Raw genomic sequence first — 20,537 nt, 5'->3', positions numbered from 1 at the left:
TGTTTTCTACAGCTAATGTTTTCTTGACAAAAAACTACAACTGTTAATATGTCTGTTCTTTAAGCTCCTTCAGTTTGCTGCAGAAAAACGCTGATCTGGGAGGTCTGTGCTGAGCTGACTGCTTACATCATCTTTTAAATGCACACCACCTACTGGTCCAACCCCAGTCTAAGGACGGAGAGGAGCAGAGCGTATGCCTAATACAAGACTCTGAGAATCCAAGACAGGCAAACCTCAGTTCCTACTGACACTAACTACGCAAATACCTGACTATATAGGAGACTTAACCAAAGAGGAGCTCTGGATATCTTCACACATATGAAATCATTCTACAGGTGTTCATAGAACAATTTACGGTATAATTTGTGCAAACATAGCACTGAGCCAACTTTGTCAAGAAACACCCCACCCTCTGAAGACTGTTGCACCACTGGGCTTAGAAGAAACTGACCACCTGTTTAATTAGGCACATTTAATTAAAGCTTAACGGAGAGTAGCACTACCAGGAGCAATGTGGTTGAAAGTAATGACCAAGATCTCGGATGTTTTTTTTCAGTACGACACCCCTAGGATGGTGATGGTACGGGATATGAAAGTGGGGCTCATGTTTCGTTTTATCCAGCTATGCGTTCTTAGCTATATCATAGGGTAAGAAATCTCTCCAGTTTGTCTTCTTTAAATGAAGCAATATGTCAACTAACCTGATTGCCTTATACTATGCTTTGTATACAATGCTATTTGCAACATGCTTTAAACTCCCTGACTGGAAAGGCATGTCCTAAATAAATGATGATGCATGCTGAGGAATTACTGTATTCATTTCAGCTCTGCACACAAATTAGAGAAAAACAATAATTCAGCCTTACATTTTGGGAGTCTAATTATGCATGTTTTATTGCAATAGAGAAATGCTGAACATAGATACAGCATAACAAGATTCAAAAGACACTCATAGGAGAGTGAGGCTGTGTGTTTGTGTATGAATATATGACCTCTATAATTTTATGTTTCAAGTTATACCTCTAGGATTAGTTCCCTCTGTCATTCAAGGTGAGGCCTCTGCAAATTGTTGACAAAATGCTCAATGTGCAAACCTATAAAATGCAGGGATGACTAATTTCTGATCCTCAAGAGCTACAAACAGGCACAGGGGTAGATTTTAAAAAACTACACCCGCACGTACTTTTGTTCGCGCGACAGGCGCAAACAAAAGTATGCCGGATTTTAATAGATATGCGTGTAGCCATGCGTATCTTTTAAAATCCAGGGTTGGCGCGCGCAAGGCTGCGCAAAATTGGCAGCCTGCGCGCGCGCCAAGCTGCGCAGCCTGCCTCCGTTCCCTCCGAGGCCGCTCCGAAATCGGAGCGGCCTCGGAAGGAACTTTCCTTCCACCCACCCAGCCCTATCTAAACCCCCCCCCCCCCATCTTTGTTCGAAAAGTTATGCCTGCCTCAGGCGTAACTCGTGCGCTGTCCAGCTGGCCGGCGCGCGATTCCCCGGCCCGGGAGCGGTTTCAGAGGCCTCGGCCATGTCCCCGAAATGCCCCCGGGCCGGAACCACGCCCGTGGCCCTGCCCTCAGATGACGCGCAGCTGCGACACGCCCCTCAGGAAAGCCCAGATGTATTCCACACATTAAGAAAGGTGGAAAGAAGGCAAAACGATTACCGGCATGGTTAAAAGGGGAGGTGAAAGAAGCTATTTTAGCCAAAAGATCTTCATTCAAAAATTGGAAGAAGGATCCAACAGAAGAAAATAGGATAAAGCATAAACATTGGCAAGTTAAATGTAAGACATTGATAAGACAGGCTAAGAGAGAATTTGAAAAGAAGTTGGCTGTAGAGGCAAAAACTCACAGTAAAAACTTTTTTAAATATATCCGAAGCAGAAAGCCTGTGAGGGAGTCAGTTGGACCGTTAGATGATCGAGAGGTTAAAGGGGCACTTAGAGAAGATAAGGCCATCGCGGAAAGATTAAATGATTTCTTTGCTTCGGTGTTTACTGAAGAGGATGTTGGGGAGGTACCCGTAATGGAGAAGGTTTTCATGGGTAATGATTCAGATGGACTGAATCAAATCACAGTGAACCTAGAAGATGTGGTAGGCCTGATTGACAAACTGAAGAGTAGTAAATCACCTGGACCGGATGGTATACACCCCAGAGTTCTGAAGGAACTAAAAAATGAAATTTCAGACCTATTAGTAAAAATTTGTAACTTATCATTAAAATCATCCATTGTACCTGAAGACTGGAGGATAGCAAATGTAACCCCAATATTTAAAAAGGGCTCCAGGGGCGATCCGGGAAACTACAGACCGGTTATTGAATAAGGGTATTGTGTCCAGGCAGTAGCCATCATTCTGGCGAGTCACCCACTCTTCATTGGCGGCCTCTTGACTTTATGGATCCACAGTGTTTATCCCACGCCCCTTTGAAGTCCTTCACAGTTCTGGTCTTCACCACTTCCTCCGGAAGGGCATTCCAGGCATCCACCACCCTCTCCGTGAAGAAATAGAAGTATTTCTTCACGGAGAGGGTGGTGGTGGATGCCTGGAATGCCCTTCCGGAGGAAGTGGTGAAGACCAGAACTGTGAAGGACTTCAAAGGGGCGTGGGATAAACACTGTGGATCCATAAAGTCAAGAGGCCGCCAATGAAGAGTGGGTGACTCGCCAGAATGATGGCTACTGCCTGGACACAATACCCTTATTCAATAAACATACACATGGTTACTGTGACTCCAACATCACTCTAAGCTTCAACAGCAAGAGGAAATGTGGAAAAAAGGATTTGCACTCACAAAGCCGGGAGTAGCTGGCTTGTTACGGCGGTTACTACCCCAAACCAAATGTGCCTGATACTTCACTTTCGATGCACATCCAGCATAGCTCTCTGATACTTCACGCATATCCAGCATAGCTCTCTGCTTCAACGGCAGGGGAAAAGAAAAACTGATACTTCACGTATATCAAGCATAGCTTCAACGGCAGTGGAGAAGAAAAAAGGATTCACACTCACAAAGCGGGGAGTAGCTGGCTTGTTACGGCGGTTACTACCCCAAACCAAATGTGCCTGATACTTCACTTTCGATGCATATCCAGCATAGCTCTCTGCTTCAACGGCAGGGGAGAAGAAAAAACTGATACTTCACGCATATCCAGCATAGCTCTCTGCTTCAACGGCAGGGGAGAAGAAAAACAACCAATAAGGGCTGTATAACATAGTCTGGGTTAAAACAAATAAGCATGGGTGTAGCTTGCTTATTGCGGCGGTTACTACCCCTACTACCCCTAACTAATCAAGCTAGATATTTCACTTGGATGCAGCTCCATCACTGCTCTCTACATTAATGGTGGGGGAGGAAGGGAAATAGAACCAAGAGCTAAAAGAAACAGATAAGTATGAGAGAAAAAATGTGTGAAGCTTGCTGGGCAGACTGGATGGGCCGTTTGGTCTTCTTCTGCCGTCATTTCTATGTTTCTATGTTTCTGTGTTTCTATGTTAGCCTGACTTCAGTGCCAGGAAAAATAGTGGAAAGTGTTCTAAACATCAAAATCACAGAACATATAGAAAGACATGGTTTAATGGAACAAAGTCAGCATGGCTTTACCCAGGGCAAGTCTTGCCTCACAAATCTGCTTCACTTTTTTGAAGGAGTTAATAAACATGTGGATAAAGGTGAACCGGTAGATATAGTATACTTGGATTTTCAGAAGGCGTTTGACAAAGTTCCTCATGAGAGGCTTCTAGGAAAAGTAAAAAGTCATGGGATAGGTGGCGATGTCCTTTTGTGGATTGCAAACTGGCTAAAAGACAGGAAACAGAGAGTAGGATTGAATGGGCAATTTTCTCAGTGGAAGGGAGTGGACAGTGGAGTGCCTCAGGGATCTGTATTGGGACCCTTACTGTTCAATATATTTATAAATGATCTGGAAAGAAATACGACGAGTGAGATAATCAAATTTGCAGATGACACAAAATTGTTCAGAGTTGTTAAATCACAAGCAGATTGTGATAAATTGCAGGAAGACCTTGTGAGACTGGAAAATTGGGCATCCAAATGGCAGATGAAATTTAATGTGGATAAGTGCAAGGTGATGCATATAGGGAAAAATAACCCATGCTATAATTACACGATGTTGGGTTCCATATTAGGTGCTACAACCCAAGAAAGAGATCTAGGTGTCATAGTGGATAACACATTGAAATCGTCGGTTCAGTGTGCTGCGGCAGTCAAAAAAGCAAACAGAATGTTGGGAATTATTAGAAAAGGAATGATGAATAAAACGGAAAATGTCATAATGCCTCTGTATCGCTCCATGGTGAGACCGCACCTTGAATACTGTGTACAATTCTAGTCACCGCATCTCAAAAAAGATATAATTGCGTTGGAGAAGGTACAGAGAAGGGCTACCAAAATGATAAGGGGAATGGAACAACTCCCCTATGAGGAAAGACTAAAGAGGTTAGGACTTTTCAGCTTGGAGAAGAGACGACTGAGGGGGGATATGATAGAGGTGTTTAAAATCATGAGAGGTCTAGAACGGGTAGATGTGAATCGTTATTTACTCTTTCGGATAGTAGAAAGACTAGGGGACACTCCATGAAGTTAGCATGGGGCACATTTAAAACTAATCGGAGAAAGTTCTTTTTTACTCAACGCACAATTAAACTCTGGAATTCGTTGCCAGAGAATGTGGTTCGTGCAGTTAGTATAGCTGTGTTTAAAAAAGGATTGGATAAGTTCTTGGAGGAGAAGTCCATTACCTGCTATTAAGTTCACTTAGAGAATAGCCACTGCCATTAGCAATGGTTACATGGAATAGACTTAGTTTTTGGGTACTTGCCAGGTTCTTATGACCTGGATTGGCCACTGTTGGAAACAGGATGCTGGGCTTGATGGACCCTTGGTCTGACCCAGTATGGCATTTTCTTATGTTCTTATGTTCTTACGCGTGTCCCGGGGCTTGTGCTCGCCGCCGAGCCTATTCAACATAGGCTCGGCACGCGCAGGGGGAGCTTGGGGCAGGTTTTCGGGGGGTACGCGCGTATCCCTTTGAAAATTATGCCCCTTAGTTTTCAGGATATCCATAATGAATATTCATGACATACTGCATACAATAGAAGCAGTACATGCAAATCTATCTATGAGCGAACCACGGCGTCCACGTGACAGGAATGGGTCACAGCTACAACGCACAGACCCCAGAAAAGAAACGCGTGCCTAACCAGCACTAAAGCCTACAAGTGGGCATTTAAAAAAAAAAAAAAATTTAAACATTCAGTGAGGGGGGGGGACCGGAAGTTCACAGACTGGTGCACCTAATTCCGTCTCCACCCACCAAAGACACAAATGAAGCCTTGCATGCTGAAGCCTATGACTTCCTCGTGCATGCTCTACCACCGACGCGATCCGTAAGGTCGGTCACGTACTACTGTTCCCTGTACGTACCAGGATCAGTCCAGGACACCTGGGTTGTGACTCCGCACCAGTAGATGGAGACAGAGCAAGATCTGTCGGACTTGGCTACATATAGCCACGTGCCTCACACAGCCCCTCAGTCTTACTCTGTCTCCAGTAGATGGTGCAGGTGCAGTCACAGCCTCTGGCTAGGCCTGGTAGTTAGGCTTAGTTTTCTTTGGTTTCTTTCTTAAAGGAAAGAAAGCTTTGGCTGTTGGGGAACAGCAGCAGGAAGATCCTCCGGCTGTCCTGCCTCCCAGGGGGGTCTGAAGGTTCTGAGGGGACCATCCCCCCCTGGTAGAGGCCGCTGCTAGGGTCGAGGACCCGGCTTGCTAGTAGCAGCGTTGGGGGTGACACCGGGGAGCCCGGTTCACTCACCCCCCGCAGGAGCACAGGCCTCAGGACCGAGGACAGCACCAAGTCAGTACAAAAAAAAAAAAGTTTACTTTATTTTTGTTGCGCCTGCTCTCCGTTCCTTCGCGGGCTCTTCGCAGGGGGGGGGGCTGTTTCGGCGCAGCGATTTATTTTATTTTAATTGTTTGATTTCAATTTGTTTGTTCGCTCGCGGTCCCACCGGATGCCGCGAGGGTCGACCTGCCGTGCATGCAGCTCGGCCCGTGCGCGTCTCTCGCGCGACGGGGTTTGCTCGGCTTGTGTGGCAGGCGGTGAGGGACCGTCCGGGGCCGGTCGGGAGGGCCGGTCCCGGTTGGCGCAATCGCCGCCGCGTGCAGGGAAGGCTGCAGATGGGCCTGCAGATCTCATCCCTGTCAGCGCGGGAGTGGCGGCCATTTTGGGGTCAGCCTGGGAAATTTCACGGGAGGCCGTGGCAGATGGCGGCATGCCTACCGCGCTTTCCCCGCAACGGGCGCCCTCGGGGGGGGCCCTCAGGGGGGGCTGACACACCGGTGGAGGCCAGCAGAAGTGACTTTTCGGAGTCGGACTTCTCTTTTTCCTCAGACTTTGCACTTTTATTGCGCAAAGTCCTAAGGTACAAGGGCCGCAAGCGCGGAAAGGGAAAATCTCGCGCCAAGGGATCCGGCTGCGGCTCTGGATCCTGGAAGAGAAAATCCGGAGCGGTTTCCAGAAGAAACCTCGCGCCCCCTAGGGAAAAGCGTCCCTTGAGAGGTGTGCCGCAGGACAGGGACTCGGATTCTTCGTCGCAGGACGAGGAAGATTTGGCTGAAGAGCCCCCGGGGGGGGGGGGGGGGGGGGGGGTCGATGGTGCTACGGGGGACTGTTCCTCTCAGCCCGGTACTGGCAAAGGTGTGCAGGCCGTCGATGGCGATGACCCTAAGGTGGTCCGTCTATTTCGGAGGGGTGAGCTGGCCCCTCTTATACCGGCTATCCTCCAGGAGCAGGGGGTGGATGCACCTCCGGTGGTATCTCGGCCTGACGCAAACATGGATCTGGTGCTACTGGGTCTCACCGGGCCAGCCGTGGCTTTCCTGTTCCACTTTGCGGCGTCCGATATCTTGTTCCGTGAGTGGGACACGCCAGAGCTGGGTCTGAAGGTCAGCAAGGCCATGGATAAGCTTTACCCACTGCCAGAGGATGCCCTGGAGCTTCTCCGGTTGCCGAGGGTGGATGCAGCGGTGTCAGCGGTGACGAAGAGATCGACAATTCCGGTCACAGGGGCCACGGCCCTCAGGGACATACAAGACAGGAAGCTTGAGCTGCAGCTGAAGAAGATTTTCGAAGTTTCGGCCTTGGGGGTCCGAGCGGCCATCTGTAGCAACTTCGCCATGAGGGCGAGCCTGCGCTGGGCCCAGGTTCTCCAGGCCAATGCTGACCTCTCACAGGAAGAAGCCATGCAAGCCGACCGTCTGGAGGCGGCGATAGCTTATAGCGCTGATGCCCTACATGACCTCCTTCGCACTTGAGCCAGATCCATGGTTTCGGCGGTTTCAGCGCGGCGTCTCCTTTGGCTCCGCAACTGGGCGGCGGATGGGTCGTCCAAGGCTCACCTCGGAGCACTACCGTTCAAGGGCAAGTTGTTGTTTGGCAAGGAGTTAGATGATTTGATGTTGTCCCTCGGGGAAAACAGGGCTTTTAAGCTACCTGAAGATAGGTTTCGGACTCGATTGTCAGTCAGGCCCGGGAGGTGGAGCTTCTTAAGTGATGTCAGAGCTTTGCTCTGAGGCTGCGTGTGGTTTCCTGCACTGATAACGACTCTGCTCAGTCTGTTTTTCCGCGCATGGGATCGCATGCGGAGTCTCAGACCTCAGAAAATTCCAAAAATTAGAAGAAAAATGAAGGACCAAGGCAAGAAGGATGCTCCCCGACCCTCAGGATTCAAACCCTGCCTCTGCGGGAAGGTCATGTCCATCACAGATGGACATGACCGCTGCTATCGTTGTCTGGGAGCAGACCACCCACTCGAGTCGTGCCCTCATTGCGGTCGGATGTCACCGAGGGCACGCTGACAGAGGAGGGAGAAGATGGAGCGACTACAAACCTCGAGGACCGGATCCTATGCCACACCATCGGAAGCCCACTCTTCCCTGGGGGCTATCACAACTGCACTGCCTCCACAGCGTTGATTCGCCTCCATGGAGAGAAAGACTACTGCACACATTGGACTGCAAACGAGCACTGGCATATTATAAACGAAGAACGCATTCCGAATCAAGAGCCTCTCAATTATTCGTCTCTTTCAACCCGAGTAGTGTTCCCGAAGGAAACGAAGGAAAACGGGTGTAAGTGGGGAAGGCCTGTCACTTTTCTGGTAGAAAAGTTCACAAAATATGACACCACCTCATTGAGATTTTTTCTTTTTTTGCAGAAACTGGTCAGAAAAGCCATTTTTGCATGCAGATTTTCATCATTGAGTTGTTTGCATGATTTTGCATGGAGTGGCTTAGATAACTTTTTGCATAGCAGACTACACATAAAACGTTTTTATTTATATTCTGCTTTTCAGCACTTCAAAGCAGATTACATTCAGGTACTGTAGTTATTACAGCTAGATATGGTAGCAAAACAGACCATATCTAGCTGGATCACCCAATGTATCCAATTCTGTTACACAAAGCTTAACCTAACCTTACCTTCGCAACCTAATGCACATCAAGCGAGGGCAGTATCCCTCCCTGGCCCATCTACGACACGTGGCAGCCATAGACATTTGCAAGGCGGCCACCTGGTCATCTGTACATACGTTCACATCTCACTACTGTCTGGATCAACAGACCACTGACGATGCTAAACTCGGACTAGTTATTCTGCAAACTATGTCCACCTGAAACTTTCTTTGACTATCCACAAACTTAGATCACGCATGATATCGCACAAAACACCTATGTGCGTGATCGAGAGCTTAGGACTCCCATGACAGCATGGCTAATTCCCTGCAGGTAAGTCTACATGCTGTTCATAGCACAGGCACTCACTTTCTCACAGGACAAGCAGGATGGTAGTCCTCACGTATGGGTGACTTCAGGATGGAGCCCAATCACGGAACACTTTCGTCAAAGTTTCCAGAACTTTGACTGGCCCCTACTGGGCATGCCCAGCATGGCACTAACCTTGCAGCCAGCAGGGTTCCCCCTTCAGTCTTCTTTTTTCCGCGCAGCAGTAGCCTCGCGGAAAAGGAGCTCTGCAGAGATTCCTGACAGGAATTTTCCTCACAGAATTACAATGTTAATTTGCCCCACAGGGGTCCCTCCTTTAACTTTTTTCAGTTCGTGGTACTCCGGTAAGTTTTTACCCGTTTTCCGTCGATTACCGTTGAGTTTGGCCCTCACGGCTTACTGGCCGTCGACCGTACCATGGCTCAATTTTTTCCATGGCCATGGCATCGGGATTCCGTCGGTGCCCGGACTGTAATCGCACCATGTCCATCACAGACCCCCATAAAGTCTGTGTTATGTGTCTAGGACGCGAGCACAATGTCTTGACCTGCATCAAATGTGCCCTAATGACAGCAAAAGGTTGCAAGGCCAGAATGGAGAAGATGGAACGTCTCTACCGTGCTCAAACCCCGACTCCATCCATTGCATCGACGTTGTCAGAACCGGCACCATCAACTTCATGCCAGCATCGACCACCGGCCGGTGACCGGCATCAACGACATCTCGGCCTTCGACACCCTCAACTCCCCCTCAGGACCGAGGGGATTGTAGAGACAAACATCGCCAGTGACACCGTAAGTCTCGGACAATCGAGGGAGCGAAATCATCGACCTTGCTATCGTCCGAGCCACCGACGAAGGAACCCTGTCCAGAAAGGGCACTGACCTTTTCGGCAATCGGGTCACCGAGGCAATCCTCACCCGATAGGGGATTGGGAGCCACGACTCCGCCTTTAACGGTGGTCCCTCCAGCTATGCCTCTGCCTCCTTCTTCTGTTCCGGAGCTGGGGCTGCTTGCTCCAGGTCTCCGAGAAGAACTGGACAGGATGGTTCAGGAGGCCATCGACAAGGCGATGCAACGACTCCAGGTTTCTCCGGCACCGGTACCGATTGCGGAACCGTCCATCGACTCAATTCCGGCAGCATGGGCACTGCTGCTATCCAGGATGGAAGCGCTCATTGCCGATTTTCAACTATAGACCCTGGGTCTCCGATGGCTCCAGTGCCTTCCCCACTTACATTGTCATCGGGAGGAGAAACACCATTCCGCAGCCTTCCGTCGGGAGTTCTGCCTCAGCCATCGATGCCGATACGTCTCTCACCACCGATCCAACCATCGGTGCTGATATGTCCGTCGGCGCCTCTGAGCCATCCATTGATGCCCTCGATGCCTGTGCCGGTGTCTTCGATGGCTTCATCGGTGCCTCCTATAATTCCTCCGATTCCTTCGGAGCCTAGACCAGGACCTTCAGGTATCCCACCATCCCGTCTCCTTCAAGTACCTAGAGGGACAGGTGCGGATCCCTACAACACCTGGACTGATGATTCCTCCCCAGACACCGATGATTTACCTTCACCACCTTCACCCACTGAAAGTAGGAAGCGTTCTCCTCCAGAGGACCTCTCCTTTATAAATTTGTGAAGAAAATGTCTGAATTGGTTCCTTTCCAATTGCAGACTGAACAGGATGACAGACATCAGATGATGGAATTGCTTCAATTCTTATTTATTTATTTGTTGATTTTTATATACGGAACATCATGCCGGTTTACATTGTAACAAATTAACAAGAGAGTGAAATACAATAAACAGGGATGGGGAAGGGGGAGCATCAATGAAGGAGGAGAGAGGACAGCAGTAGGAAGGATAGAGAAAGAGAGATTTTATAGGAACATTCTAATTATAAATTAACAATAAACAATATATGTACAGGTGGATATTTGAAAAAAATAAATAAATTAACAATAGACAATATATGTACAGGTGGGGTGGTAGGTACCAGACCATTGATGTCAGTGAAAGGGATAGAAGTGGGGGGGAGGGACAGGGAAGGATAAGCTAAGGGTGGAGGAGGGGAACTAATAACACAGTATTTAGGAGTCTTTGCTAGGGGGAAGAAACACTGTATTTTGGAAACTTTGCTTGGGGGGGAAGAAAAGGGGAGAAAGAAGAGAGGCAGATAGGAGGAGGGGGATGGTGAGAGGGCTGAGGGGTTAGAGTGCAAGCTAAGTTTGGTCAACATCTGGATTGTTTCTTGAATTCTTGGATGCTCCCAAGGAAATAACCTCCATCCCTATCCACCAGGTTCTTCTGGATCTCCTCCCTATGGAAACCGACCTGATTTGATATTTATATCGAGAATGTCGGTATATAAAAACCCTAAATAAATAAATAAAGAAGAACTGGGAACATCCTGGCTCCATTGCTCCAGTGCATAGAAAAGCTGACACTACCTATTTGGTACAGTCAGCTCCAGGCTTTCAGAAAACTCAATTGGATCACCAATCTGTAGTTGTTGAATCTGCACAAAAAAGAGTAAAGAGATCAAAGCCTCAAACTTCTTTTCTCCCTGGCAAGGAACAGAAGTTTCTAGATGCCATTGGCCGCCGAGTATTCCAAGGCTCAATGCTCATCTCCCGGATTGCCGCTTATCAGCTCTATATGACCCAATATAATAGGGTCATTTTTAAGCAAATACAAGATTTGACAGATACCCTGCCTCAACATTCAAACCCTAGTAAACAAGGGTTTTGAGGCAGGGAAGCATGAGATCAGATCATCCTATGATAATCTTTGATACTGCTACCGGAGTATCTGCAGCAGCTATTTCGGCAAGGAGATGGGCCTGGCTCAAGTCTTCCGACCTTCGCCCTGAGGTACAAGACAGGTTATCTGACCTACCCTGTGTAGGAGATAACCTGTTTGGAGAACAGATTCAACGGACAATGGCGGAACTTAAGGACCTACGATATCAATCACAAACCTTACCCCAAATATTAATATATTCCAGTTTACCTTAATGTGTGTCCACAAAACAAAAATAGTGGTTCAACTGGTTAATCCTGATTGAATACAATTCTTTAGCCAACTATATATATGTGGGCCCCTTACTCTAAGGGTCTGTCTTTAAACACAGACTCTAATACGGTATAGGGTCACCTTACTTTTATTACAACTCCTTTTTTTGGTTAGTTTTTCATTCATATATTAAAATTGTTATCTCTGTCTCTCTCTTAATTATTCATCCTCGCCTCTGGCGCAATAATACAAGATACGAGAGGAAAGTTAATACTCATCCAATCCAATCTTGGTTAGTATCTCGACACGATCGTATTTCGGACAGAGTCCTGCCTCAGGGGGTTTCCTTCAGTATCTGCATTCCAATCATTCGAGAACATCATCCATCATTTGGCGCTGTAACATGTTCAACTTCTTTTCTCTTCTTGGCTACCGTGTTCCTTTTCTCGTCCTGCGCAAGCTCACCTGAGCTGCGCTCGCTCTTACCATGGCATCCAAACAGAGAGGTTCTTTTAAACCGCGGACATCCTCAGCTCGGTATGCACCCATATGTGAGGACTACCATCCTGCTTGTCCTGTGAGAAAGCAGAGTTGCTTACCTGTAACAAGTGTTTTCACAGGACAGCAGGATGTTAGTCCTCACGAAACCTGCCCACCACCCCGGGTTTTTGGTTCACTCACGTTTTCTTTTATTTTTTTGCACATACTTTTTACTATACACGAGATTGAAGGGGGACCCCTGCTGGATGCAAGGTTAGTGCCATGCTGGGCATGCCCAGTCGGTGCCAGTCAAAGTTCTAGAAACTTTGACTAAAGTGTTCCGTGATTGGGCTCCATCCTGTGATGTCACCCATATGTGAGGACTAACATCCTGTTGTCCTGTGAGAATACCTGTTACAGGTAAGCAACTCTGCTTTATCAATCTCAATTCTATCATTACAGTAATAAAGCGGGGAAGATGATGTCCAACCTAATTAGGTCCATGTGATCTAGTCGGTTTATCCCTGCGCTGCGTAAGTCCCCGGATCAGGTGTTAAGGGATACTACTTCTATTTTACACTGTTTTCAGGATTTTTTTCATGCTTATATGCTACAGAGGGGTGGAATGCGGAAGCGTGCGACAGGTTTTGTGCTCAACTCTCTCTTCCCTGTTTAACAAAGGATCAGCGAGACGAACTCAATCTGCCCATAACAGAGTCAGAGGTTAGCCTTGCAATTCGGCGTTCCAAAAGTTTTAAGGTCCCGGAGCCCGATGGATACACAGTGGAGTTCTTTAAGCTCCTAGAGGGACAGATGTCCCGTCCGCTTGCCTCTGTTTACTGAACTGATAGATCAGGGCTCCTTTCCCGTCAATGCCAACCGCGCACACATCACTCTCATACCCAAAGCAGGTAAAGATCTGCTCTCACCTGAATCTTACCGCCCAATATCCCTACTTAATTATGACCAGAAACTGTTAGCCAAGATATTGGCTGATAGGCTGGCTATCATTCTTCCTACTCTCATTGGTGAACATCAGGTTGGATTTGTGCTCTGGCTAACATACGCAAAGAATTGATGGCTATGACTATTTGCCAGCAAACATCTACCCCTTATCTGGCCATTAGTTTTGATGCCGAAAAGGCATTTGATAGGGTGGCGTGGCAATATTTATTTTATATACTGCAAAAGATGGGATTAGAGGGGTTTTTTTTCTAAAGCTATCCAACTGTTGTATCAGGCCCCACAGGCTGTAATCACAGCAAATGGGGCACATTCAGAGCCGTTTTTCGATAACAAGAGGTACTAGGCAGGGGTGCCCCTTGTCCCCTTTACTGTTTATCTTACAGTTGGAACCCCTTTTACTTGCCATTCAGCTTAAGCTTGAAATCCGAGGCATCCGCTTGGGCGCTAGTCTTTTTTAAGGCTGTGGCCTTTGCGGATGATTTATTAGTCTTTATTACTGATCCGCAGACCTCGCTGCCCCCATTGTTGCAGTTGATATGGAGCTTTGGGGTTTTCTCAGGGTTGTGACTAAATGAGTCTATGTCCTCTGCATTACCCTTTCCGGATACTTTGAAAGAACAATGGCCGGATCAATTTCCTTTGCAATAGGCTGGGGAAAGCATTGGTTATCTGGGTGTGTTTATCCCATCCAACCCGGAGCAAGTGTACAATGTGAATATTCCAAGGTTGCTTCGAAAGACTCAGGATATTTTGGCTAATTGGTGTACCCTGCCCCTCTCTCTAGGGGGCCGCATAAATTTATTTAAAATGACCATTCTACCGAAATGGCTTTACCTCCTGCAAAATATGCCATTATTGATGACGTGGAGGGATCTAGGGACGTTAGACAGCGCTATCTGATGCTTTGTTTGGAGGGGTGGGAAATCCAGACTCCCTCTTTCTTGGCTGAAAGCACGATGGGGGGAGGGGGGTCTGGGGCTCCCGGATTTAGCCCTTTATAACTTAGCCTGTAACCTGAGGGTAATCAGAGATTGGCTTTTGGGCAAATTCTATTATGCTCCGCTGGTAGCGGAGAATGCAGCAACGTACCCTCGAGCCCTTTCGTATGTCTTACAGTCATAATCTGTCCACCTCCCATTAATTTTAACACAATCAGCGCTGATCAAGCCCATTCGACAAACTTGGTTGCGACTGACTAAACTGCTGCAAATCTCCAAATTATGCGCTCATTTCCTCCTTATCCTGGGAAATGCTGAGTTTTCCCCAGGATCTCGGTCTGGTAATTTTTGAGTGTGGGAGTCCAAAGGAATTATTTGTCTGGGGCAGTTGCTCACACGGGAAGAGAAAATTTTAGATTTTGCAGAATTCTGCGATTTTTATGGCCTGGGGGTTCCTCATACTTTTCCATACGTGTAGATTCGTCATTATATTGGTGCCTTATCTGAAATCTCTAAGCACCCTTCGGTGTTTCAAGCCTTAGACCAAGTGTTTCACTTTGAGCGTGATAAGGTCCCTTTTTTGTCTGTTTACTATAAATATGTGCATCAGCAAGTACGGATGGATATTTATTCTCATCTGGAGGCCCGTTGGAATTGGGATGGGGAATTTACTGTTAGCAAAATGGGTGAGATTTTAAATGGATTACGCGCGTAACCCTTTAAAAACCCTCCTGCATGCGCTGAGCCTGTTTTGCATAGGCTTGGCGACGTGCGCATGTCCCGGGGCTTGAAAAAATGGGCGGGGAGGGGGCATGGCCAGAGGCCTCGCCACTGCCGTTGGGTCCGGCACTCGGCCGGCGCGTACAACCGACTCCTGCCCAGAGGCAGGCATACATAATCCAACAAAGGTAGGGGGGGGGGATTTAGATAGGGGAAGGGAGGGGAAAGTGGGAGGGGGAGGGGCAGAAGGAAAGTTCCCTCCGATTTCTGAGCGGCCTCGGAGGAAACGGGGAAAGCCATTGGGGCTCCCCTAGGGCTTTGCACGCGCAAGGTGCACAAGTGTGCACCCCCTTGTGCACGCCGACCCTGGATTTTATAACATGTGCGCGGCTGCGCGCGCTTGTTATAAAATCGGGCGCAGATTACAAAATCTGGCCCTGTATTTTACGGGTGTGTTTTCGGTGTATAGCCAGGATCTCTACCAACATGTATTACCGGGAGTTGCAATTTAAATTTTTATGCCATGCGTATGTGTCACCTCAAGTGGCGCATCAACTGACTATAGTGTCTTCGGCAATGTGCACTCGCTGTAATAATGCGGAGGGTACACTATCTCATGTTTTTTGGTCTTGCATTCTGGTGCGTCGGTTTTGATGCCGGGTAGTGGACTACATGGCGGACTTACTGGATGTGGCCTTTCCAATGTCCCCCATGTGACTTTTATTTGTGTTGCGCCGGTCGACCACTCAGGCCATGTTTACCCGCCTCTGCAGTGGATTGGCGGGCTTGGAGACGCTGAGAGGCCTTCCTCCGCAGCAGGAGCGCTGCCGCCGTCAAAGCCACGCCCCCTGATGTCGCATGGACGCGCACGGCGACGTCAGCCCTTCATTTAAAGGGTCCATCGCGGGAAATACCCGGGGCCAACCCTGGAAGTTCCCCCCCCTGTGGGGATTTAAACCCTCTCTTTTTTACTGCTATTCGAGTTAGCAACGGATTGGATTCGTTCCGGTCTGAAGCTGCTCTGCTGCTTCTGCTGCTGCTGGAAGCTATCTTCACCCTTCGGGGTTCTACTAATCTGGGTACCCGCTCCTCGGGGACCCTTTGCTTATTTCCAGGTGCCTATCCTGAATCCAGGAACTCGCTCCTCAAGGACCTGTGTGTCTATCCTGGTGCCTGCTACCACTTCTTCTACCTGCTGGAATACTACCTATCAGCTACAGAGAGTGAGTACGACTTCTTCCAGTCTGTTCATCTACAGCTCCTCGTTGTCTATCTGCACCGGGCCCTACAACACCATTGTGGAAAGGGTCTCCTCTGCCGAGGATCACAAACTGTTGCTTCTTATCCTCTCTCTACTGCTTGTTGGGAACTCTATCTACTCAGCTACAGGGGAGTGTGTTATAACATCTGCCAGTCTGTCTCTGCTACAACGTCTCACTGGATATCTGCATCGGAGCCTTATACCACCATTATGGGATGGGTCTCCTCCGCCGAGAATCACAGACTGTTGCTTTCTAATCCACTCTCTACTGCCACCTCTGGTGGACCATACAAGCTGCATAATAAAGATATATTCTCTGTGTTTGTGCATCTGAGTCTAGCCTGGTGCTAAAGTTCCCTACGGGGCTCCTCCCCGTGGGAGACACTATCACTGTTGCCCTAAGTATCCACCAAACACCTCGATAACATAACAATTTGGATGTGTTTCTTCTATTAGGATTCGAGATCCTGGCTCGCGCCTGCTCTTTCAAAAAGCTAGTCTAATGGGGAAAAAGGTGATTTTATCGATCTGGCATTCTTCGGACCTGCCGTCCTTTGGAGCTTGGAGGAACCACTTTCACGCCATGATGACCATGGAGAGTTTGGCGTCTCGGGAGTCCCTGCGCCGGAGATGAACATTTCTGGTGGTTTGGAACTCCTATTTACAGCACCTGCCACATTGGGCTCGCAGTCTTGCAATGAATTATTAGTTCGTTGCTTCATCAGCTAATAAGGTGTACTTATAGCTGGTTATTTGCTGCTTTGGACTCATTTCATGTGCAAACTTATCCGGGGGGGGGGGGGGGGGGGGGGGGGGGGGGGGGGGGATGGGCTGAGAGAGCTATTGGGATAGATAAGGCTGTGGGTGTATGTTGTACGGTTTTGGTAATCTGTGGTTCCCTGTACATACCAGGATCATTCCAGACGGTGGGTTATGTTCCATGTCCAGCAGATGGAGTCAGAAAACAAAATTCCCAGGGCAGGACCCATATAACCACGCCTCCCCTGTAACAGCTCTCAGTAACATTCTGACTCCAGCAGATGTGAGCAGGGGACTTGTGGTCCCCAGCTTGTTAGCTTAGGGCTACCTCCTCAGGGGGATCAAGTTTAAAAAAAAAAAAAAAATAGGAAGTTTTAAATTTACAGTTTAGGTCACTTTGCTAAGGCTCCTCTTACACCAGGGGAAGAGCTCTCCGCTGGTGCTGGCTCATCGCTCTCTAGCCTGGTGACTTTCTGACAGGCTGTTGCCTGTTTTCTTTCTTTCTTTTCTCATTTTCCTCACTGAGGGCTCAGTTGGGGTAAGTGTATTTTTGTTTCATCTTCTTTTTCAGCAGAAGACTGCAATTTTTTGGACAGTTCGGCTCTCTGAGGTGAAAGTCGGTAGCGCCAGCCTCTTCCTCCTGACCCACGTTTCCCCCCCTCCCTTTTGGGGAGCGACCGACATCCCGACCTGCGGCCCCGCGAAGCACCATTCCCCGGGGCTGCCTGCTGTCGGGAGGGTAATTCCCCGTCAGTTCTTCTTCAGGTCGGTGGGGGACCACGGCAAGCGTCCGTTGCCGGGTCGGCGCTCATTTTAGGCGCGAGCCACCTGTACAGCCTCCCCCCCCCCTCTCTCTCTCTCCCTGCGGCGATGCAGTCCGCGGCGCCTTGTGAGGGCTCCGACAGGGCCGGATTATTTTCTGAAGAGGGTCTGTGCTCAGGCTGTTTCCCCGAGGGGGAATGTGCGCCAGCTACTAACAAGGACGTTCGAGCTGCAGACCGCGTAGGAAGGAAGCGCCAGGTCCCGTTCGCTCTCAACGCGGGAACGGCGGAAATTTGGTTGCAAGATTCTGATGCCGCGCTTTCTGAGGAGGACACCGATAATCCGTTCCCCACTTCTAGGCCCGTTTTAGACCCTTACTCCGAGTCTAATCCTGGTAGGCAGAGGGGGGATCCCCTGGGGGGTGACCCCCTCAGGATGCCAGGCCTTTTCCCCTGAATTCATAGTCCTGATGCACAGGGCTTTTCTTCAGAGCAGAGACACGACCTTCGGGACCTGGGGACCCTCTCCCCCCAAGATACCATGTCCTGCCCCCCTCCTGGGCGGGACCCTCCTTCAGGCTCGCCCCCCTTTAGTAGGCGGGGGAGCGGGGACATCCCGTGGCCCTATCGGGACATCGATAATACAGACTTCGTCGGGGGAAGGACAATCCCAGGACCCTGACGTGGACGACCCCACCTTGGCGGCCCAGGTGGAGGGCGACGACCCTAGGGTCCTCCGCATCTTCCAAGCGGCGGAGTTAGATGACCTCATTCCCTACATCCTCCAAGAAATGGATATTGATCCCCCTCCGGAACCGGTGGGGCCTGACCAGGCTCTCAAGAAGGGGGACCCCCTCCTAGCAGGACTGCGGCCTCTAGCCAAGTCTTTTCCCACTCATCACAAGATCTTGCAGTTGATCACTCGGGAATGGGATTCCCCAGAGGCCAACCTTAGGGTCGGTAGAGCCATGGAAAAATTGTATCCTCTGCTGGCCGATTTTTTGGAAATTCTCAAAGTTCCCGCCGTAGATTCTGCGGTATCAACAGTCACAAAGCATTCCACTATTCCTGTCACTGGAGGGACAGCGTTGAAGGATATGCAGGATCGGAAGCTGGAGGTTTACCTCAAGCGTATCTTTGAGGTCTCGGCCTTAGGGATGCGGGCGGCTATCTGCAGTTCCCTCGCACAGCGAGCGGGTCTTCAGTGGGTGCAGCAGCTTCTCACCTCCCAGGCCTTACCAGACGCTGAGGCTCACCAGGCGGACAGACTGGAAGCCGTGGTTGCCTATGGAGCGGATGCTTTATATGATCTTTTAAGGGTCCTAGCCCGAACCATGGTGGCGGTGGTCTCAGCACGTCGGCTTCTTTGACTTCGCAATTGGTCGGCTAATGCCTCTTCCAAGACACGTTTGGGGTCCCTTCCCTTTAAGGGTAGGTATCTTTTTGGTGAAAACTTGGATCAGATCATCAAGTCCCTTAATGAGAACGCGGTGCACAAGTTGCCCGAAGATCGACCCCGTTCGTCAAGATCATATAATTACTCCAGAAACTGTTATCGTAACCAGCGGAGAGCGCGTCCTCAGAGGCAACAGCCACCTCGGGCTCCCTCTTCTCGTTCGCACTCCTGGAACCGGCCCTTTCGTGGGCGCCGCCAGGGTAAGGAAGCGCAGGGTGCTGGTACATCCGCTAAATCTACCCAATGATGCCAGACGGACCCGCGAGGTGGTCCCTCGACTGGGGGGGGGCGGCGCCTTGCTCTCTTCTACGAAGAGTGGGTCCAAATCACGTCAGATCAATGGGTTCTGGATATTCTAAGACGCGGTTACGCTTTGGATTTTGTTTGCGCTCCTCGGGACCGGTTCCTGTTTTCCCCTTGCGGGTCCTTAATCAAACAGGGAGCCGTGCGGCAGACCCTCGATCGTCTCCTTCAATTGGGGGCCATAGTGCCGGTGCCAGCCGCCGAACTGGGCCGGGGGCATTATTCAATCTACTTTGTGGTTCCCAAGAAGGAAGGTACTTTTTGTCCTATCCTGGATCTCAAGCAGGTCAACCGGTCCCTCAGAGACCCTCGTTTCCGCATGGAGACACTCCGTTCAGTGTTAGCGGCAGTTCATCCGGGAGAATTCTTGGCTTTGTTGGATCTCACGGAGGCGTATCTCCACATACCAATTTGTCAAGCTCATCAGCGTTACCTACGCTTCAAAATTTTGGGTCAACACTTCCAATTTCGCGCTCTTCCCTTTGGCCTGGCCACAGCTCCACGGGTTTTCACGAAGATCATGGTGGTAGTGGCGGCAACCTTGCGCAAGGAAGGCATCCTTGTGCATCCTTACCTAGACGATTGGCTCATCCGTGCAAAGTCACGAGCGCAGTGTATCCTCGCAGTCGACAGAGTGGTACAACTTCTCCAATCTCTGGGATGGATTGTCAACTTCACCAAGAGCAGCCTGGTCCCGTCCTAGTCGCTGGATTTTCTGGGAGCTCACTTCGACACCAAGAATGCCAGGGTTTTTCTGCATCTGGACAGAGCTCATTCTCTGCGTCAGCAGATTCAATGATTTATGGCGCTCGAGACGCCCACTGTCTGGGGCTACCTGCAGGTACTGGGGACCATGGCCTCGACCATCGATCTGGTTCCTTGGGCATTCGCGCATCTGAGGCCTCTGCAGAGATCCCTACTCTCCCGGTGGCAGCCGGTGTCGAGAGATTTCCAGGCAATCCTTCCGATTCCGAGAGGAACCTTCATCAGTTTCCATTGGTGGCTGGAACCGCGGCACCTAGCTCAGGGGGTGTCGCTGGAGGACCCGGATTGGGTGATTATCACCAC

General features: G+C 49.5%; 1 protein-coding gene across 3 annotated transcripts in view; it reads left to right on the top strand.

Moving 5' to 3' along the window:
- LOC115096850 (P2X purinoceptor 1-like) overlaps window positions 1-20,537 on the top strand; it is a 363,629-nt gene that overhangs the window by 64,096 nt on the left and 278,996 nt on the right. For all 3 annotated transcript variants that reach the window (XM_029612053.1, XM_029612052.1, XM_029612051.1), the window contains one exon: window positions 65-648. In XM_029612053.1, coding sequence (XP_029467913.1) covers window positions 512-648 — 137 coding nt within the window. In that variant the 5' untranslated portion in view covers window positions 65-511. The remainder of the gene's footprint in view (window positions 1-64; window positions 649-20,537) is intronic.

This window comes from Rhinatrema bivittatum, chromosome 8, assembly GCF_901001135.1.
Source record: "Rhinatrema bivittatum chromosome 8, aRhiBiv1.1, whole genome shotgun sequence".
Lineage (NCBI taxonomy): Eukaryota > Metazoa > Chordata > Amphibia > Gymnophiona > Rhinatrematidae > Rhinatrema > Rhinatrema bivittatum.
Note: the sequence above shows the minus strand (reverse complement) of the source record. Positions and strands in the feature narration are given on the sequence as shown.